At 42.4% G+C, this 22,999-nt stretch overlaps 1 protein-coding gene and 1 long non-coding RNA gene across 4 annotated transcripts in view; one reads left to right on the plus strand and one right to left on the minus strand.

The window, feature by feature from the left end:
* Upp2 (uridine phosphorylase 2) overlaps positions 1–5,804 on the minus strand; it is a 38,112-nt gene extending 32,308 nt beyond the window's left edge. For 2 of the 3 annotated variants that reach the window (XM_055600127.1, XM_055600126.1), the window contains exon 1: positions 4,970–5,804. In XM_055600127.1, coding sequence (XP_055456102.1) covers positions 4,970–5,031 — 62 coding nt within the window. In that variant the 5' untranslated portion in view covers positions 5,032–5,804. The remainder of the gene's footprint in view (positions 1–4,969) is intronic. The other variant, XM_055600124.1, reaches the window with a different exon arrangement.
* LOC129671305 (uncharacterized) lies at positions 1,570–6,707 on the plus strand. The gene is made up of 4 exons (XR_008719332.1): positions 1,570–1,584; positions 2,951–3,185; positions 5,835–5,977; positions 6,135–6,707. It is a non-coding gene; the product is annotated as an uncharacterized LOC129671305 (long non-coding RNA).
* The last annotated feature ends 16,292 nt before the right edge of the window (positions 6,708–22,999 follow it).

Raw genomic sequence — 22,999 nt, forward strand, 5'->3', positions numbered from 1 at the left:
TCCAGATTCCATCCTACTTTTTTATTTCCTTCTGCCAAAGCTGCTTTCATGATCTGGAGATTTTCCTTTGGATTCCCAACCAAATCTACAAACCATAACACTAAGAAACGCATTCATTCATCTCCAGTGACTCTCTAACTGCTTGTCCGAATCACTGGGGGAACTTTAAAGTATGCTGGAGTCTGAATTTGACAGAGATTCTTGTCCCAACGGTCCATGGAAAAGCACTTCTAAGGTGATCATTTTTTTCAGTGACCAAAGAAGGCCTTTTTTTTTTTTTTGCCATTTGAAAGCTTTTCTGTTTCCACAGAGATTTTAGGGTTGTACTATTTCTGCAAAGAATCTTGACTTGAATTACGTTGAATCTGCAGACCACTTTGGTTGGCATGAACATTTCACCAGTATCGAGTCTAGCTGTCAACAAATGTGAAATATCCTTTCACCCATTTATGTCTTCATGTTGTCTTGAATTTCTTTCATCAGTATTCTATGGTTTTCAATATGCAGATCTTTTCAGCATATAGTATTTTACTCTGTTTAATTAGCATTGTTTTATCAAATTCATTTTCAGGTAGCTTCTGGTTAGTAGACAGGAAAAAATGTTAATCTTTGTTTGCTGAGTTTATAACCTACAATTTCACTGAATATATCAGTTCTATTAGGTGTTTGGTGTGTGTGTGTGTGTGTGTGTGTGTGTGTGTGTGTGTGTGTGTTGTAAGAGAGAGAGAAATTAACTTAATGTCTTTAAAAATAACAAAGTTAGAGACATCACAGACCTTGAGTACAAATACAGGGATACTGTAGGGATAAGAAATATAAAATATGTGGTAGTGTGCACCTATAATATAGAACTAAGCTCTAGTTAAAAATTGGAATCATTAGATGGTCTCTAAAGAGTGTTGATGCTCCAGTCCCTTCTTGGAATTTCTGACTCAATTGGTCAAGCACACCTGTGCCTTAGAGTTTCTAAAACTACTGATGTCCAACTTTTCTATGGTCAAGAAGAAAATCTCAAACCATCACAGTCATTAATTACATTCTCTTGTATTAGATGTATTACAATAATCCCTTAGCACAAATAATAATTTTTGTTATAATAATTTTGGAGATGTCCTTTTTATTTCCTTGAAGTCTGATTGCTAATTAGGGAAGCTGAGACAAAAATAATCCTACATTCAAGGCCAGTTTAGGCTAAATAAAAGGTTTCAAGCCAGCCTGTACCAAACAGTGGAACGCTTTCTATCTAAAAGCAAGCAAGCAGACAACCCCATATGATCGTAGTGAAAACAAGGTGGCATTGACACCATGAAGGAAATAAGATAGAAAATCCAGAAATAGACCCGGTTATTAATGGGCAGTTGGTATTTGACAAAGCTGCCAAGAACACACAGTGAAGAAACGAAAGGCTTTCCAGTAAACGGTGTTGAGAAAACTTGATCTCCACCGCCAAAGAAGGAAATCGAACCTGATCTTGGACCAGGTCCAAATGTCAACTCAGAATAGACACATGTAAAACTCGAAGCTGTGTCACAGAAGACCACAGAGAAAAACTCCACCATATTTGTTTGGAAAGTGGTCACTCAGGTAGGACTCCCCCAAGAGAAGGCAAACAAATAAACCCATGGGATTATACCAAACTAAAACCTCCCACGTAGATAAACAAAACAGAGCAACAGATCCAAAAAGTCTGGGCACAGGGATCTTTTCTGAGACTGATACTCCAGTAAAGGACCATTCATGGAGACGGCCTGGAACCCCTGCACAGATGTAGCCCATGGCAGTTTAGTGTCCAAGTGGGTTCCATAGTAATGGGGAACTGGAACTGTCTCTGACAGGAACTGATTGGCCTGCTCTTTGATCACCTCCCCACTGAGGGGGGAGCAGCCTTACCAGGCCACAGAGGAAGACAATGCAGCCACTCCTGATGAGACCTGATAGGCTAAGATCAGAGGGAAGGGGAGGAGGACCTCCCCTATCAGTGGACTGGGAGAGGGACATATGGGGAAGAGGGAGGGTGGGATTGGGAGGGGAGGAGGGAGGGAGGTACAGGGGAGATACAAATCGAATAAACTGTAATTAATAAATTTAAAAATAAAAAATGTAAAAACAACAACAACAAAAATAAAACAAAACAACCAACAACAACCACAGAGCGAAGAGGCAACCCATGGGCTGGGAGAAAATTTGTATCTGACACTTGAATCTATTATCCAAGTTAAATAGCTCAATAGTAAGGAAGTAAAATATGGCTAAGCATAGCCAACAAATTTGGACAGATGTCCTCAAAGATCCAAACAGCTGACAAGTATATTTTAACATGTTCAATATCACTAATCATTAGGGAGATGAAAACTAAAACTACAATGAGATATCTCTCCACACTTGTTAGAATTATTATCAAAGACCGCAGATAACAGATATTGACAAGGTCTAGAGACAAGAGAAACCTTGTATATTATTGGCGAAAGTGTGAATTAGTGTGTCTAGTCTGAGAAAATATTATGGATAACATAAAAATTAAAATATAGCTATCGTATGGTATAGGCATTTCACTGTTTCTTATGTATCCAAAAGAATTGAGGTGAGTGTGTCCGAGAGGTACCGGCACTCCCATTTCAATTATAGTGCTACATATATATTTACTTACATATTTACAGATTATAAATATATGTTTATTAATATATTTAAAATGGAATTCTGTTTAGACTTTATTACTTATTATTTAGACTTATTTATTATTTAGTTTTCTTGTGGGTGTTAACGTGAATGTGCACACAACAGCACAAGTGCAGAAGTTAGAGGACAGCCTGTGGGGGTCTCTTTCCATGATAGGGGTCGTGGGGATTGGTGTCAAGTATTTATCCACTGAGCCATCTCACTGACCTCTCAGCTTTTGTTGTTTTTCATTTGTTTGTTTGTTTGTTTCATTCACTTTACATCCTTATTATAGTCCCATCCCTCCTCCCCTCCCAGTCCCTCCCTGTCCCTCCCTTCTCCTCCCCCTCCCCTTTTTCTCAGAAAAGGAGAGCTCCCTTTCCCATCCACCCCAGCTCATCACATTGCATCAGGACTGAGCGTGTCCTCTTCCCCTGTGGCCTGGCAATCCTGCCAGGGGGAAGCGATCAAAAAGCTGGCAAGTGACAGACACCAAACCCGGCAGAGACAGCGAGCTCAGCTCGGCGGAGGTGAGTTGGGTATGGGACCCAAGCCCCACTGTCCCCATCCTGAGGAGGTCTGTGTGGCACCAGACCAGCTCTCAGCTTTTATAATGAAGAACACTCTGTCGTTTGTGACATGAGCAGAACTAGCAATGTGCTAAGGACAACGCCAGCCCAGGGAGACAAACACTGTGTCTGCCACTTCTCTTTTACCAACATTTCTAAAAAATGTTGATCTAACTAAAACAGAGAGAAGAGTGGTAGGTATCAAAGGCTGGGGACTTAGGAAGGTATGGGAAAGAGCTGTGAATGGGAACAGCTCCATTGAAGGAATAAGTTTAATGATCTACACTGCCTTGCCTGCTTACCACAGACAGTACATACATACTTTAAAATCACTTTAAAATAGATGTTGGACATTCTTACCACCAAACAGTGAGAAATTGATGAAGTGATGGATATCCTAGCTAGATCAATAGAATTGTCTACAACACATGCATGGTTCGAAACGTCTCGCTGGGCTGGGGATATAGACCAGTGATAGAGTCCTTATCCAGCATTCACGAGGCCTTGGGTTCAATCCCCAACACCACAAACCAACCAACCAAACCCACAGACAAAAGCCCACCAACACACTGTGCCCCATATAAACAAGTCATCTACCACTTTCAGCTAAAACCAAATACATGGATGTCTGAAAAAAAAAAAAAACTTTGAGGAAAGGCTTGCCAGAGACTTCATGCCAAATTCAAGCCTATTTTTATTCTTTTTCTTAACTCTTTCTCTAAAGACTGATGACCAAAAAAAAAGAGTTAGCTGGGAGGTTTCCATTTCCCTTTGCCTTCATTTGCATATTTCTCCCTCTCTCCTTGGCTTCCCCGGGTGAGTGGAGGGGTCTGTTTGAGCCTGGGAGTGGAGCCCTGTCTGTATGCTGGCATCACAGCAAGACACTTCCCACAATTCTCAGCAAATCAGAGGGAATTTACAAAAATTCTTCAAGCCTCATGAAGACTAATGTTCTATTATGTTCTGTTAACCCGAGGCAGAAATTAGAATTTAATTTGCAGGCAGCTTGGGCAGATTCGTGTCTACCTTGGAGATGAATAACATCCGTGGTATTTCAGAAGTCGATTCTATGTCAAGTCTGTCCATCACAAAGCATATGAAATTACCCCATGACACACTCAACGCAGTTGAAGTGCCATAGGCACCGTGGGGCCCTTTCATTATTTCTCAGGTACAGCCTGTGGTCCTGGAATTAAACACTGAACTCCACAGTGAAATCCAGGCTGTACTTTGAATTTGTCTGCTCCTGTGGGCTGCTTAAAATTCTCATTGCTTTTTTTTTTTTAAGTTCTTTTGACCTACTTTCTTCTTCTTTTCTTTATTATTTTATTTCTCATTATGTTTTCTTATGAAATTGTGTGGAGGTGGACTTGCCAGGATGACGTTTGGAGGTCAGAGGATAACCTTGTGGAGCCGGCTCTCTTCTTCCACCTTTCATTGGGTTCTGCAGAGTAAACTCAGGCAATCTGGCTTGCTCAGCAAGAACCTTTCTTTACCCACTGAACTATCTCACCAGACTCTCTGCTCCATGTTCATACATGAACCAACTTGCCAACTCCACGAGAACCAAAGAATGAAAAATTTCAGTGCTGCTATGTGGATTTGTATTATGAATAGTATTCCTATTATTTAGTGTCCAATGTGAAAAGATGTATAAAACCCTGGGGGAACATCCTCTGAGCACTTAAAATAAAATCCAAGAGATTTTCATCTGACCCAAAGAAATAAAGTTCAAAATTACTCACCTCTCATATGCATTCTTGTCACGTCCCATGGATCTATTAGAAGCAGGTAAAATGGAAGCCATACTTTGCACTGTGCTGATATCAGGGAAAAAGCAAAATTAGGTCCTGCTGTTAAATTACAGATCTAATCCTAATGATACAGCTTCAAGTCAAGATTGCACCATCCCTTCAAACTTAGGGTTTTGTTTTTTGTTTTCTTTTTTAATTTTCTTCTAAAATCTTCCCTGAGTATTTTGAACTCCTGTGACAATTTCAAAATACCATCCCTGGAAGGCCTTTTATACTACAGCCTGGCTCTCAGAGCATCATTCCCCAAGAAGATAGGCTCTCTTGGAAGGTGTGGCATCCTTTCTCTTTGACCAGGTTGGTTATCTTGTTAACTTTGACCACAGCACCTTTCAATGGCGTCTGACCAAGGTGTGACACACAGCTGTGTTTGCTTTGAGACAAACCCTGTATGAATGCAGTCTGCTTTCGGATTTCATGCCAACCTTATCAAAAATGTGTCCAGTACTCCTGAGAACTTTCAGTCCTCAAATATTTCATTTTCCCATCCTTCCCCACTACTTGCCAATTTGTTTTTGTTCTTTGTGATTATTAGTCAGGAAAACATCCAAAGTCAGGACCTCAGAAAACCGCTTTGTCTGAACTTTGCCCATCTGAGTTCATACAGAAGGTCTGATGATTAAACAAAGCTAATTACCTAAGGCCTCTTCATTTTCCTAAATACTAGGTTGACTCTAACAAACACTAATCCATGTCTCTGGGTGTCAGTGCAGGTAGAATAGAGAATTATAGCTTAATACTTTCAGAAAAAAAAATATATTTTTTAAGAAATCTATTAATTGGTTTTGTGATTGTGCAGGCCTGTAATCCCAGTACTTAGGAATCAGGACAGGAGAATTGCTGCAAGCTTCAGAGCAGCCTGGTCTACAGAGTTCCACAACATATATGGGAGTAAAGCAATTCCTGACTCAGAAAGAAAGAAGAAGGAAGGAAAAAAGGAAGGTAGGAAAGAAGAAAGGGTGGGAGATTCAAAGGAGGGTAAGGAGGGAGGGTGGGATGGAAGAAAGAAATGGGGGAGAGAAATTATGAATTCACTGTTTGCTCCTGTATTTCATTCTGGAGTGAGGAAATCTGCTTCATCATGACCCTTTCTCTCAAGGTTCCTATGGGAATCAGCTGACATTCTATGGAGCAGAACTCCAAAAGCACCAGTATTGTTGGGATCAGTAAGCAGGCACTTCTATGGCCAGCTCCAAGGGACCTGATAGACTGGTTATCAGGCATTTGTGAAGACACCCTAACCACCTGGAATTACCTGCGCATGCCCTTGATCAACCTATAAGAGAAATGGAACCCTCCCCTTCTTCTCTCTCTTCTTCCTCTTCCACTCCCTGCTTCTCTCTCTTTCTCTCTGTCTCTGTCTCTCTCTCTTCTTCCTCTTCCGCTCCCTGCTTCTCTCTCTCTTTCTCTCTCTCTATCTCTTCTTCCACTTTCTGCTTCTCTCTCTCTTCTTCCTCTTCCACTCCCTGCTTCTCTCTCTCTTCTTCTGCTCCCTGCTTCTCTCTCTCTTTCTCTCTCTCTCTCTCTTCTTCTGCTCCCTGCTTCTCTCTCTCTCTCTCTTCTTCCTCTTCCGCTCCTTGATTCTCTCTCTCTCTTCCTCTCTTCTCCTCTCTCTCCTCCTTTCTCTGTCTCTGCTCCCCTTTCCCCTAATAAACCTCCCACATGGAACCAATCTCGTGGTGTGATTTGTGAACCCGAATGTAACCTTCACATTCGCACGATTCCTAACAAGTATCATGGATTTTAAGCAAATCAGAACTTAAAATGTTCGCAAGTGCCAAACAGAAGCAGATATGTGGAATTTCCTGATGTGTGTGGATTTCTGTGTAATGTGCATCACAGTCAAGGAGCAAATACCCTGGATCTTAACCTAAGGTATAAGTCATCCATCCCACTTCCTGCTGAAAACCATTCTTTGAAAACGTCTCAAATTCCCCCCCCACACACACACACCTCCTTCGGCTTCATTTCGTTCACAGTAGCCTGCCAGCAAAGTTTTCAGAATGGAAAGGCAAGTTCATATTGGGGAATAACCAGTGTAGCCTAACCCATGTCCACTGCCAACCAGGCATTTGTAATTTCCCCCAAGAAAGGAAATCATCTAAGGAAGTCATCTTAGAAAAGGTAACGATAGCTATAAGACAAAATAACCCTGGGCATGGGTGTTCCCTTCAAACTAGGGACCTTTGCTCCTGCCTGTGGCTTATAATTATATGTACAGCTCAGGCCTCTTGACACTGCAAGCTGGCCTGCCCGCTGCTCTTTCCCAACGCTCACTGACAACACTGAGACTCTGACGCCCACCGACTGTCACTGGCCCTTTATTTGGTTTTACGTATGTCACATCTCTCCATTTATCTTTAGGGGATAAAGAGGAAGCCCACCACAGCGCATCTGGCATTTACCGCTGCTCCTGGCAGGTTGTGTCAGCTAATTAGGTATTACATAATTAATTACTTGTGTGAGCAAATTAGGCTAATTAACATGTCTGTCTCCAGTGCAGATTCTGTCCACCAATGATCCTGGTCACTAAAGTCAGACAGAACAAGCTAAAGTGTATGTACTCCGTATAACTTTCTCCTGCCCTTGGGCCGTAAAAGCAGTAGTCATCACTTAAGAACGTTTAGAAGACTTGGAGGGTCTATGAAAGGACAGTATCAGGTGATGTCTTTTGGGAAATCTGAAATCTGATTTCTGTCTTGTAAAGACTAATTCATACTCTTACAGTGAGCTGTTACCTTAAGGCCTAACAGGAATGGGGAAAAGTTTTGTTTGGGGAAAACATACAAAAGGTCAACTGAGCCCAGCCCCTGGGTGTTTTGCAAACATAGGCCAAATTCCAGCAAAGCCTTGTGACTCCCTGCAGCAGGGATCAGGAAGGTCCTGTATTAGCTCTACCAGCATCTAACTCAGCGGTGCCTGAGCTTCAGTGAAGCCCTTCCAGCGCTTCCAACTTCTTCCAGCTTTCTTCCACAGTGCCAGTCTCCATTCTAGACGATTTTCTCCTAGACTTAGTTCTGCCTCTGAACCCCTGATGTTCAGGTCCCTCTCTGGAGGTTGCAATTGCTACTGAGCCCAGAAGACTTAGCATGTGGAGTTAAAACCCTGCCTCCCAGCTCCCTAAGCAGCATTCTGTTGCACTGAAGAGCCAACATTAGTTGCATTACTGTGACGTGTCTTTTATTTCTAAGTATTTTCAACAGAACAGCTCTAGTGGCCCCTTTTCTTCCTTTCTTTCAGAGTTCTGGTGTTTTAAAAATCAAATGCCAAAACAAAGTTTCAGTGACTATATTACACTTTCAATATTCACACCTAATAAAGGCCACCTTAACTCTTTAGTAATAGGTTTTAGCTGTGCTGAGTCATAGTCGTCAGGATGATTCACCTTGAGGTGCAGGTAGATGATGGCCTTCAGCACGTTATCTCTGTTCTAGAAACAGCATCCTGGCAGGCATGCAGTAGCCTGTATGCTTGTCCCTCATAATGGCAATGTGCAGCCAAGTCCTGTTCTCCTTCTTCAGGAGGGATGGTTAAAAGCAGGGATGGCACTACAATGAACTTCCCCTACTGGCCTGTGACTACCTTAAAGGAGCTCTAAAAGCTTTGTAGTCTATCTACTCCGACTCTGCACAGTTGATTTGTATTCTTCTCTTCATTCAGCAGTATTAACACACTGTGCCCAAGAAGTCTAGGAAATGCTATAGGTAAAGGCACGAGTAAGATAGTTATTTCTCTTGTTTCTTTGGGAGGAAAAAAGTTGGTATCTGTGAACAGAGAAGACACAGGTTTCCACCCTTCTTGAGTTGGTCTTCCTTATTTCAAAACTCATGTGGTGATGGTACCTGAAGTAGCTCCCGCTTCAAGCCCTGAGCTTTCCTGATCTTTTGATCTTCCTTTCCTAACCCATCCACAGTTCTCTCCTTTATATGGCAGATGCCTTGCAGTGGAATGCTATGACATCATGTTGCTTTTAAAAACTCCATAAAGCTTATTAGTAGCATTACAGGGCTTTCACGCCCAAGTATTTGCAACAGAATGTCACTGGTGGCCTTTGTTTTTAAAGAAGCACATTTTAAAAAATTGAATGCCAATTTTATAACACATTTGCAATAGACACACTTAACGAATAGGTCCCTGAACTCCTTTAATAATGCACTTTTCCTGTGCTTTGTCCCAAGGACACCTTAGTTTCTATTGCCCACTTAGGCTTTTTCACTATTTCTCACCCTCCTGGGAGTCAGAGCAGGAAGCAGTGGCTGTAAACATCCTACTTACTTTAAGAGAAATGCTCAATCTATCTGCTTCCCTCTGTCCACTGCTCCTCTTTGAAGTGCCACTGAGTGGTGCTGGTATTATGTTGTTTCCTTGACTTCTTGGCAATAAGGAAGAGGGCCGGCTCTTTTACCATTCTTTGGTTCTTTTGTTTGGTGAAACATTGTCTGTGGCTTTTGTGAGGAGTTGGGGGCTATGTGGATGTAATCTATGCATTCTGAGATACAGGCTCTCTAGCCTTGGTGCAGTGGTACTCAGCCTTCCTAATGCTGTGGCCCTTTCTTACAGTTCCTCAAGTCGTGGTGACCCCAACCATAAATTTATTTTCGTAGCTACTTCATAACTGTAATTTTGCCACTGTTATGAACTGTAACATGGAGGATATCTGAAAAGGGACCCCTGTGAAAGACAGGGGTCACACCCCGGAGTTTGTGAACCACTCCTTTAGCGGACAGCGCCGCTTTTCCTAAATAGCTCAACATGGCCTGAGCTCCGTAGAGAGATTTTCCTTGCCTTGAAGCCTCTCCAGAGCCAGGTGGAAGAAATCAGGCCCCTCCTCCTGGCTCCCCAGGGTGAGGTCTACCTCCTTGGATGTTCCTTTCCCTTGAAGTGCATGCCCTAAAGTGAAACTAACTCTTGTGCTTTTCCTGTTTGTTCTCTCTCAAGCTAGAAGGTGAAGTCCCCCTTGACCTCTTTTTGTTGTTGTTGTTGTTTTCCCCTGCCTCGGTGAGTTTCCACTATCACCTTCTGAATTCTTCCTAGCTTCTAGTTAGTAATCTTCAGTTTCAAGTCCACCAGACATAGGTTTGATGTGTTAATAGAAGCACAGCAATATTTAAAATCCTTGTTTTTGTTTTTGTTTCATACTACCCCATTAGAGGTTCACAAGTGCTGCTCAAAGAATCCCAGCTCTCTCCTGTAACTCCCATCGATGGAAATATGGACATGAAGGAGGGCGTTGCTATGATTCAAACTGGATACGCCCTCAAGAGGTTCACGTTTTAAATATGCAATTTTGGGAGGAGCTGATAACGGAGGTGTGCTTCACTGGTGAAAGTAAACCTTGACTCAAACTCTGACTTCTGCCTTGATCTCTGGATTGTTGGGACATCAACAAGCCTCTCCTACTAATTACGGACACTACTGGCTGTGCTTCTCTCCAGTGCTTTTCAGGGACACAGACTCAGTCTCTCTGAAACTGAAAGCCCAAATAAGTCACTCGTCCTCCACACTGCTTCTGCAGTATTGTAGTTACACTCACACAAAGCCATTAATACAGCCGTGCACACAGAAAAAGAAAATAATCTTAGTTGTGTCTCAAGTTTATCATATCACACACCTTGTAAACGAAAGCATCACGTGACGGTTCTTCAAGGCGCTCCATCCTCTCCAGCTCTGTGACAACACAGTGTTGTCTGTATTTGACCTCTGAGCAGGGCCTTGCGGGAGGGGTGGTAGACGAAGCCTTTACCATGAGCAGCTTCCTCTGAGGGTGGTTTCGTGGAGGTTGAGGCAAGCTGAGGCCATGGGGAAGATTCCAGCAACCTCAGGCCTCACAAAAGACTTCAGCCTCCTGTTCTCAGGTCAATGGTAGAAGACTCACTGTGGTTATGTGGGTAGAGTCTTCATAATTCTGTATGAGATTAATAAATATAAAACAATGATAGATTTTTTCCCCCAACACCCACAGAACCACTGTAAAGTTATAAAGGATAGATTTTCTTTAGAAAGTAACTCTTGTTGATTTATAAAAATGTATTTTTTTAAAAAAATTATATTTTAAAAATATATATTATTTTATATATTATAACATGTATATATTAAATAGTATGTTTATATTATATAACTATATTTAGATACATATTTTATAAATACAGACTCATACAATTGATCTTTCTGGGGACAGTGGTTTTAATTAGTAAATGAACGAGCAAGTTTCAGAGACTGGAGAGATGGCTCAGTGATTGAGATCACTGGCTGCTCTTGCAGACCCAAGTTCACTTGCCAACATCCACGAGATGGCTCACACCGTCTGTTAAGTCCAGTTGAAGGAGGTCCAAGGCCCTGACTGGCTTCTGTAGGCACAAGGCAAACATGGTACACACATATATATACTCGGGCAAACACTTAGACATAAAATAAACAAATCTAAAATGCTTTTTTTTTTTTTTTAAATAACAAGAATAACAAGTTTCAAGTCACGTGAGCACTGAATTTACAAGAAGGAGTTGATTATTGTTAACCATTCCAGAAAAGTTGTTTCCAGAATCTCAGAGACCCCACAGGGAAGTACCACACCTGTCACCCAGTAGAAACTCCTAGCATATCCTTAGTGTCCATTATGATTTAAAAATAAGGCACCATCTACGAAGTCATGTTTTAACGCTTGGTCCCCAGCTAGTGGCATTAGTTTGCAAAGCTACTGAACGTTTAGGAGGAGGAGCCAGGCCCGAAGGCAGCCATTAGAGGGAGCACCTTACTAGGTCCTGGTCTGTAAGGATGAGAACAACCTCCACCATCTTCTCTCACCACCATAAGCTAAGTTGATGCCATGTCACATAGAAACTCTTTGAAACCATGAGCCTATACAGATGTTTGTCCCTTTAGTTATTTTTGCCAGGCGCAGTGATCTTGGTGATACAAAAGAAACAAATACAGAAATCTGGGGCTGAAGAAAAGTTTGTCTTGTGAGTAAGCCTGACTGTGTGATTCTTAGACCTTTAGAACTAATCCATGAGAATTTAAAGTTTAGAAATGCAAACTGGAGAACCCTTAGCATTAAAGAGAATCCAGGTGATTTTTACTGAAACAGCAGGAAACAAGCATTAAGCACATTTAAGGAAGTAGCACTATTCTACTCTTCATAGACTCCAGGGCAACATAAATCTGTTGGTCATTTCAAAGGTTTTCCTTTAAAAAGAGAATGCCCCCAGGCAAAAGCCAAGATTCAGCCTCTCTGGCATTCAGTGTCCAACCACAGCCACGGTCTAAGGGGGTCCTGCTATTGTCCAGCTAGTAACTGGCCACATGAGAATGATTTCTTAGACATTCAGAACTGAGAATTACTTGGTCAGGCAGGCTTGTGCCAACATTTTTAAGAAAAGCCTCTTCCAGGCAATGCACGGCAGGAAAAGCCTGGAAGGCTGCCGCTGCAGAAGGATGTGTGGATGAAGCCCATGTTGCGATGGAGATGCCAGGAAGCTGGAGATGCCAGGGAGGTACAACATCTGCTGAGGTAAACTGCAGGAACTGAGTGGAGTCAGCCCACGAGACAGGCCATGGGGACTGCTGACAGCAAGGCTATAGGGCCATTCAGGCCTATTGGAGCTCACATCACATTACCCAGTTCCCAGGATGAGAGACAGGGAAGCTATGGGAGTTAGTGTTTCCCTCTTTAGGTTCTGGTCTTGTGCTGGTCTGATCCTTCCTTGCTATTCTCCAGTTCCTTCATTTTAGAATAGGAATCTTTACTCCATACCATTGTATATTGGAAAAACTCACCTTCCCTTTTTTCTGTTTTGCACAGATACAGAGCTGGCCTTGAGCCTCAGAGGAAAGTTTGAACTTTGACATTTAAACAGTGTTGAAACTGTTAAGCTTAGGGGCGGGCTCTTAAAACTGTGTGTAAGTGCTTTTTATATTAGGAAGGCTGGGGTGGGGATATTTTGTTTTGAATCTAAAAGGTGCTTTATGGGCTCATGTTTTAAATGGTTGGTCTCCAACTGGTACTAGTTTTTTCAGGGAGTGGTAATACAGAACTTTCAGTAGGAGAGGCCTAGCTGGTAGAAGCAGATCACTGGTGATGGACGTTTGGAGGTTCAATAGCTCTATAGCCTACCGTACTCCACCCCCACCCTCCACCCCCGTACCACAGCATTCCGGCTGTGCTTTGTGCTTCATAGACCGTGCTTTCACCATCACGAATGGAGCTGATCTTTTTGCTTTTCCTACCATGATTCATGGAAATGAGCAAAATAAACACTTCCTCTCTTAAGTTGTTTATATCAGATATTGTGGTCAGAGTGAGGAAAAACACAGTCTATTATGCTTGGAGTTGAGGAGTGAGAGAACCAGCTTGTTTTTCTAGCAGCATCCAAATGAAAACAGTGTAATTTACACTCTGGCTTCTTTGATGGTTTTTCTTACTGGGAATATGAGAACGCGTGTGACTAAACTTCAAATTACCTGTGCTCAGGGCTGGAGAGATGACTCAGCAGTTAGGAACACTTGTTGCTTTTGAAGAAGTCCCGAATTCAGTATCCAGTACTCACCTGGCAGCTTACAAACACCTGTAATTCCAGTTCAAGGGAGTCTGACACCCTCAGGTGGCCTCTGTGGATACAAGGTACCGCACATACATTCAGGTAAACACTTACGCATAAAATATAAAATGAATATATTTTTAATTCTTATGCTTTAATGGATGACTTTGATGCAAACACAGCACCACAGAAAATCAACAGACAACTCAAAAGCCAGTGACACTACAGCCCCATATGGCATGGTCAACAGAGTGATTTAGGACTGACTAGGCCTCAGAGAAAGCGGATCCAGTCAGTCCTGATGAAACCTGACGGGTTAGGGTCAGATAGTAGGGGAGAGGAGGACCTCCCCTATCAGTGGACTAGAGAGGGGACATAGGGGGTGAAGAGGGTGGAACCGGGAGGAGATGAGGGAGGGGGCTACGGCCAGGATAATATTATTTATTATTATTATTATTATTATTATTAATAAATTTAAAAGACCAAAAATGATGGACTTCCGAATATGCTGGGCTTTCATTTTTAGAATTATTCTGTTCTCACTGTCTGAGAAAGGAAGTATGAGGCACAGGATAGCAGACAAAGATCCAAAAAAAAAAGTTAATCCTCCTGAAACAAGCATGGCATTTTAAATCAATAGCAGTAGGGAATCAAATTTTAAAGCTTTTCACTAAGCTCAAAATAACCACTTTCAAAAATAATAACCACATTCAATCTAGAATGGAAATCTGAAGGACGAGGGAGAGTAACTGAAATAGCAAGGAAGAATGTGTAACATCGGTGCCTGCGTCAGATCCCCCTGGGCTGGACCAGGGCTAGGCAGTTTCTGTGCCATGTCGCATTAAAGCCTCCTAACAACCCTGTGAAATGACTATTATTATTTCTCCACCTTTCAGCTAGGAAGTTGAAGCTCAGAGGTGCGGAGGGAGGTGATGGAGATCGGAATCCCTACAATAATGCAAGTTCGTAGGAGCCACATCCCCTTAACGGGTAACACGGTACAATCTGTTAAGGACAGGGGGCCGAGGACACGGCGAAACACGCATGAATTTGCTCAGGGTCTTCAGGGTAAAGTGGGATCTGAACTTCGGGTTAATCTCTGCAACACGAGAATTTATTCAACTCATTTACGGAAAAAGAAGCCACGGTTGGGCCATGTTGGGTGTGCCTTCTCCAGGTACTGACCGTCCTCCCCATGGGAGGGCTGACTGCAAAATCAGCTTATCACCAGGTTTTAAATCGACCTTCAATTTAAAATTCAAGCACCTGAAGGTTAGGTCGAGTCGGGAGCACAACTTCCAGAAGATTTTAACTCCAAAGCCAGAGCGTGGTTCAACACACCAGCTGAGGCTGTTCTGTGTTCTCCTCGGCAGGACACCCGAAGGTGAGTTAGAGACACACAGCTGCAGGCTGTTTCCGTGACCTCACCAGCTTGCTGGCTCACCTTCCCAGTGACCTGAGCCCGTGTTTGTTTTTCAGCGATGAATAAGGAACGTTCAGTGTCCCGGGCAGTCAGCCTTGGGCTGGGAAGGAACCTGTGAGACAGTAATGCCTGATAACCACGCTCAGCAAGAAGGGGGTGAATTTTCTGAGAACCCGAGGCTGTAGTAACCTCAGAAACACAATTTAGATTTGCGCGGTGACTGCCCAGGGCAGCCAACACCATGGGTTATGACATCCCAAAGCCAATTGATTCCTATTTGGGTCTGAGAACAACGTGTTTTATGGCATTCCCTCGCCACCAGTGAGTGCAATGTGTGGGCTAAACATTAATTCTTTTCTGAGGAGGTAGAGCCCTTTGTTACATAACCGCGGCTGATCTCCCGTTTCTGCTAGTGGGTCCTCCTGAAAGTAGATACTGAATATGTATCTGTATAGTTAACACACAGATTGTATCTTGTTAACCATAGTTAATGAACGCTTTATTTTTAAAAAGAAAGATTGTATTGCCGCTCTCACCATATTCTCTACTTAAGATGAACTGTACAAATTCCCAAAAAAAAGGACCCCTGTTCCCAACGGGGGCAATTTGGTAGGCATCCTTAGGAGAGGACACTGAAAATTACTTGTCAGCAGTTACTTGTAACTTCACAGGGAAGTTTAAGACATTTGTGCACATATTATATATTAACTATAACATTATAGATGACACTGTATATGCTGCATATTGTGTCCATACTACACATTGATCACCTTTTATCCCAACGCTTAGGGAGTAGAAAACTTTCAGAATTCGATTTTCTTTCAGATTTTAAAGGTTTTATGTGTGTATGAATAACAAGATATCTTGGGCACAAACGCAAGTACGAACACGCAAAGTACCTTTTGGCAGCATTTTAAGTAATCTACACAAGAACCAAAACATGCAGGCACTGAACCCTCAGAGGTCAGAGATGCGATGTATCATCTGTGGACTGGCATGGCAGTGATCAAAGGGTTAAAGACTTGGAGCATGTCCGACTTCAGGTTTTTGAGGTAGAGATGCTGTGGGGGTGGGGAGGGCATGAAAGTGTTTGTGGATGTGAATGTGAATGTGTATGTGTATGTGTTTGATGTGTATGTGTATGTGTTCCCCAATTTGCTCTTTTGTGCTGCACCGATGTTTTCCTGCACACAGCCATAGTATACATAGATACATACATATATCTATATGTATATATCTTTGTGTGTGTTCGTGAACTTCTCTAGTACTCATCATAGGCTTACATGTAATCAGTTTGAATTAGATATCAGTAGACTAGCCTATACAATGATTTACCAAATTACCTTTGTACCAACCGTGCATGATTTTCTATTTTCCCATATTCTTGCCACTAAATCTGGTGTTATAACCATGTCATTGTAATTGTTAAAAGCCAATGTGGCTGTTGTTAATGGCATATTCTATATTTCCTTGACTGTTACTGAGGTTAAACATTTTTATAAATGTCTGGTACCTAGTTGGGTTCCTTCTGTGAATTACCCATTCACAGTCTCTGTTTATTGAGTTTCCATCTTTGTTCTACTCATTTGTAATTCTTGGTATATGCTGGGCCCTGATATTTGGTTGGGTCTCTAGTTTGTTCTCTGTTTTCCATCATTTTTTTTTTGTCAATATGCTTTAGGAATTTATCCAATGAACAATATACAGGTGGATTTTTAAAATACTAGCTTTGAGCTGGGTGTGGAGGCATACACCTTTAATCCTACTATTCAGTAGGTAGAAGAAAATGAATCTATGAGTTTGAGGCCACCCTGTTCTCCACTAATGAATTCCAGAGTAGCAGAGTAAGACCCTGTGACATAAAAGCAAAAACAAAAAAAATTCATCTTTCATCTGCATTTAATACATGCAAAAATAATATGATGCCAGTTGTGTCATAAGCTTCAATCCCAACACTTGGGAAGCTGAAACATAAAGAATCACAAGTTCAAGGCCAGCATTGGCCATATATATAATATATATATTATATTATATATAATATATATAATATTTTATATAATAAAATTATATAAAATATTTTTATATAATAAAAATTATAATATAATATAATTATATATAATATATATTGATATATATATTGAGAGAGAGAGATTTAGAGTAAGTGTGGAAATAACCGCATGATATACAGAAATGAGACAAGGAAGGGGGGATTTTTAAAAAGGTGAAACAAGGATAAAAGATGAAAGAAGGGAAGTAGAGAATAATATTTGGAAGGAAAAGAAAAGGGGAAGAAGTAAAGAATGAGAAGAGATTTTATAATAGTGAAAAAGTTCAAAAACAACATTAGTAAATGTCAGGAATAAGATGAAACTGTGATTTTTTTTTTAAACCAGTAAGATAAGATCAAAATACTACTAAAGTTATAGGAGGCAAAGAGAAAACACGGGAACAAAAATTTTTAAAAAGTAGAGGGAAAGAAAACACAGTGCCAAAAACATGTAAAGAAAATGTGTCAACAAATTAGATGAACAATAAAAATCATAAAATCTGTTAAAACCAATGCAGTAAAAGTCCTGGTACATATGTAAGGGGTAGGAAGGAATGGAGTATCAGAGCTGTTTGTTTCTTTGTCCTCAAGAGCTGGAGGGTGCCAGCGGTATGGGGTTGGAGGTGGGGGTGAGCTGAACTTGGGCACACTTTGATCTTCCCTTTGGTTTTGGTTGTTGATGAGTCTGTGTCTGTGTCTGCCACAGCTGTCTTCTCAGCTGTAGTTTTCTGTCTTCATGTATCGGGGGCCTCATCCGGCCACAGTTAGCTTTGCCATGTGTGGCTGGACAGATTATCCCATACCGTCCATGTCTTTCCCGATGGGACGGCTCACGGTTAGCTGAGGGCTATCTCCCGGTGCATTGGGAATGTGGGCAGCGCCGGCGGCACTAAGATCAGCACAGCCAGACGACCTACCTTTGTGCTTTCTAGGCCTCCTGGGTATTAATACCCTGCTGAGGCGAGACTAGTGTAGGTATCTCTAGAACATCAGAGTCTTTGGACTCAAGAGCAGTGAAGAGAAGATAGACTAGAAAATTGATCAACTTCCTGGCCTCAGGCTCAGAGCTACCAAACTCCAGTTTTAGTCTCAGTTTATGAGAACTATTCCCAAACACCAAGAGCAGAGAGAATTCTCCTTCTACACTTCCCAGCCTGATCTAGCCTCCTGCCAACATGTCCTTGAGCTTACCAATTTTCAACCCTCCTGGCTCTCTGCATGGCCTCTCCAAGTCTTCCCTCATGTGGGGAATACAGCTGGACAAACTGAAGCTCATCAACTCTGTCAAAAATGGATTTCTCTGTGCATCTAATCTGTCCCCCAAAAGCTTTGCTTTTAACACCAAGGCCCACACCTGGATTGAGGCCAGAGAGGTCTGTGGGCTCATCCAGAAGGGCAGGACTGCCTGAATGCCTTATCTACTGGAATCAGCTTCTAGGCCCCATTTCCCCATCAAGGACCCAAGGCTGCTGTTGGCTTTTTGCTCTTATCTGAATTTGTTTTTGCTGTTATCTGGTGTTGCTTTTGTGGGTTATCTGGTTATCTTTGTGGGTTTCCAAAGATCCCCCTGTGTTTTTGTCTTGGGGATAAAGCCTGTGTTTTCTCATTGTGACACTTTCTTCAGCTCACACAGAGGCGGCCTTGGCCTCCCCTCTTTCTAGAAGCCTTCTGACATTTGCAGTAGATGACGAGTAGGTAGCTTCAGTCTGTGCTGTCCTTTGCCACAGGCTGAGGAAATTTCCCAGCTCTCCCATCTTCACTCATGTTCTAGCTGTGATTAACCCTAGCTGTGCCAAATTACAGCCATGCTTTTGATCCTTCACTCTTCTGTTTACCCACACCTTATTCCTGTTAATTACTCAATGTACTACAAAGCCCTCTCTTCATAAATGGCTGCCCTGTCCTGTCCGTTTTGGTTATGTCACCAGCTTCATCAAGAAAATGGTGAAAAAATAAGACGGTGCCAGGTGTTCATGCCCTTGCACTTTGAGTTAGTCAGCACTGCGCTACAGTGTCAAAATACCCATGATAAACAGCTTAAAAGAAAACATTTATTTTGGCTCACAACCTTGGAGGTTTTAATCCACCGTCACATGGCCGTGTTGCTTTGGATCTGTAGGAGGCACAAATAGTGGGGATCCCACAGAACAAAACCTTTCACCTTGTGATAGCTGGGAAAAAAAGAGAGAGGGGGTCTGGTGTCCCCACACATCCTTAAAGAGTATTTCCCACTCTGGCCCACCTGTTGTTGCCACTCCCTCTCAATAGAGCCACAGGATCGTGACAAAACCTTTAATCCATGAGAATCCAGAGCATGCTCCAAATAAAAAACTATAACACTCTGAGTCTGACTTCGGTTTCTTTTGGTTTTGAAATAAGGCTTTATGTTCCGTGTCTCCAGCTAGAATGTGCTGTGTAGACTAGGTTGGAGTCATCCCCCACAGCTTTGACTTTTTATTGATGGTGACCCCGGTAGCACTGGGAACCCCTTCTATGAAGCTTCTACTGCCCTGATTTTGCAGATTTCCTAGCCAGTGTCATTTAGCCCCGTTTGGCTGGTGGGGGTGGGGGAAGGACCCCACTGTGGTGGAGGAGGCTTCTGGTGGCATTTATAATCGCAGCAGCAGGTCCAGTGTGATGGTGGAGAAAGTCGGTGGGTCTGATGGTAGTCTCTTGGTCTGGGGTGTTGACCAGTCCATTCATAGACTGGAGAAATAGTGATGTAGTGATAAAGGAAACATTCCTGTTCCCCTGGATTCTCTGCCTGTCACCAGCCTCACTCTGGCATGGTTTCTAGTCCCCTATCTTACTGGAAGTCATAATTTTGAGCATAGATAGTTCTAACTTTTCTCGGACAGTTAAATCACCTTGTTCTTGCTTGTGCTCATTTTTCTCTTGTTTTGTTTGGTTCTTTTGTTTCCCTACACTGGGGACTGCTGCCTAGTTTTAGCTGTAGTTTTTGTATGACTCTATCTGTTTCTTTCATAGGGAGCACACTGGGTTGTGAAGTGTTCCCAGACACTGGCTGTGTATTTGCTTTTACCAAAGGCTGAGGACCCCTCCCGTGTGGCACCTGTTTTTCGCCAATATCATCTGGAAACTTTAGCATAACACAGTATCATCAACTTTCATTCTATAACCACACAGGGCAATTCATCCCAGCGACACCGTGCAAACAATTTTTCTGCCAGTATTTGCCCACAAAAATATTTCTTTGCATCTGTAGGCCCATTATCAGAATGTTTAAGCCACTCTAGCCAAAGTGTACAAAATATTCAAGATGGTAGCTTAATAAGGGGCTGTCATGACCCCCAACCCCTCCTCTCTCACCAGGCAAAAGCAAGTGTATACATCCTGCAGCCCCCAGAAACGTGAAGACTTGACTCAAGTCTGATCTCCCCTGTGTTATGGTAACATCAGCTCATATAATTGAGCAGTCTTGATGGCAGACGGCAACACGTGATGTTTTTCCTTCCCGAAAGCAAATTCCCAGGAACCTCTACTTGGCGCTCCTGCGTTTGTTAAAACATTTGTCCAGGTGACTCGCTGTGTCATGCCGCTGCGCATGTTTTGTTTGATAAGCAAAACCAACACTGCGAAAGAATAGTTGGGAAACTTTTAAACTGATTTGGTGCTCAGGGTAAAGAAAGCCATTCAGTATGAAGAATGTGATTTGGGATACAAGAATTTCTTTACAATAGCCCCGACGCCTGTCATGCATTGAAAATTGGTTCTATCTTTGTTGGCCACTGAGGAATTGATATGAGGAGGCTTTGGCACACATGAACATCTTATTCCAGAACAAGAGTCTCACGCGTTCCCGCTATATTGTAGGATTTAATTTATAGAATGCAACCATTTCAAACTGTCCTGGTCACCCTCGAGCCCTGTCCAAAACTCACGTGGAGAGTGACAGCTCGGTAAACAACCTTCAGAACAGGACACAGAACAGTGTTTTCTGTTTGTTTGTTTGTTTGTTTGTTTTTCTTATTTGTTTTCTTATATGTTAAATCAAATGTCTTTAAGCCATTGTTGTGAAATGCTGTAAAATGTATTTATAACAAATTGAGGCAAACAACTGGAATTTTTTGAGCAACTTTCCTCTTCTCTTTTCTCCTTCCCTCCTTTCCCCTCCCCTCTCCTCTCCTCAGAGCCTTTCTGGGGTGAGAAGTGGGCCAGGGACACAAAGGCTCGGTGGTCTAACCATCTACTTATGTGCCTCAATCCCTTCTTCGTCCTCACCTAGTCTGATGGATAAAGCAGAAGATGGCTTGGATGGCATTATGGTAAAAGTCGTAATTCTGCTTTAAGACAGAAAAACCATCACCAAACTTTAGCCTGTCATGATCTGAGCTTGGCTAACTAGGAAAGAGAACTATAGAGACAATAAAGTCACTGCAAGTAGAGCATCAAGACACAAAAACAGGCTCACAATGCAGCAAATGATGCATTGTTCTTGGCTATAATCTGCGTATGAATAAACGGAAAGCAATTGCATTCAGAAAAAGACCCCAGTCCTGCTTCCACAAAGTAGTGGGAAGCAGCAAGCAGAACTCTAAGGCAAGTCTGAGTGTTGTGCCATTTCACAGTGATAAAGACAAATCATAGCTAAAGAAGCAGTGTGGTCAACTAAAAAGACAGTTCTTTTTAAGCCAAATGGATCCACATCATGATTCCATACTTTATTTCTTTCCTGTGAAGTGAAAATAATAATAATTACTACGCAGGAGAAAAGATATTCTAAGTTTACCTCAGTATCCTTTATCATCTTTTATTGATTGATTTTTAGTTGTGTGCGTGTGTGCACACGCGCACACATGAGTGCAGATGCTGTTGTGGGTTCTGGGGACTGAACTCAGTTCCTCTGGAAGGGCAGCCAGAGCTCCTGCCACCAAGCTACCATTCCTTCTCCATCATTTATTGTCTCAGCAGAGACTTCTGTTTATAATCAGAGAACATGCAAAGGAAGAAATGTGAACTTGGTGGTTCGTTGAACCCAAATCTCTTAAATAAGAGTGCCCTGCAAGAGAGAGTCCCAGACTTTTGAGGGGCTATGGGGATGTCTGGAAGATTGTGTGGATGTCAGGCCTTAGAGTCAGGCTTCAGTCACAGATGATGACGGCCCAGGACAGCCAATGTGTCTCTGTGCCGATGGTGCCAGGCAGACAGGAGAGAGCCTCTGAGGGTACAGGATTCCAAATACAGCTGAATTTATCCACACTGACCATGCAAAGGGAAAATGAAGGAGGGACCAAGAAACCCACCTTCTCTAGACTCATTCAAACACAACCCACACTGTGCTGCAAGACACAAAGAAGGTCTTGACTAAGGAGCAGGAACATGATAAGTCAGGGAGAAACACTAGAAAAGGATTTCTAAATCTTTCTCTCCTAAAGTGAATGTGAGGAAATGTGTGAGAAAAAACAGTAAGTAAAAGGAGATGGGTTTGTCATGATTTATTTTTCTTCTTTTGAGAAAGGATCTTGGTTGGAGTCCCAGCTTCAGCATCTCCCTGCCTCTGTCCCCAGATGCTGGGATTACAGGTATGTGCTGTTATGCACAAGTGGTTTGTTATTATTTTGTGATCTTTCCCTTTACTTTGTTTTCCTAAGTCTAATGATAATTGTTATGCCAAGTCTCATGGACCCCAAAGACCGCTAAGGCACCGATTCTGATGCAAATGCAGTAGGGTCTTTTATTACAAGCTCGAGCTTAGGCCCATACCATCACCAGTGTAGTGGTTTTTGAGTCGTAGAGCCCCCAGCTCAGGGAGAGAGGGGTTTTTATTTAGGGTTACATAATTGGGTGACATTCAGCAAGGGTAAGCTTGTTACAAAGTGATTGTGGCAAACTAACAGACTAACATTGAGGGAGCTTTCCATAGACCTCAGGAATATTGGTATTTCCGTGCCATGAAAGTTCCACTACCAGGTCGGTGGGCTGCCCAGCACAGATGCCGC

The sequence above is a fragment of the Psammomys obesus genome, unplaced genomic scaffold (assembly GCF_907164565.1).
Source record: "Psammomys obesus unplaced genomic scaffold, mPsaObe1.curated_primary_1811, whole genome shotgun sequence".
Classification (NCBI taxonomy): domain Eukaryota; kingdom Metazoa; phylum Chordata; class Mammalia; order Rodentia; family Muridae; genus Psammomys; species Psammomys obesus.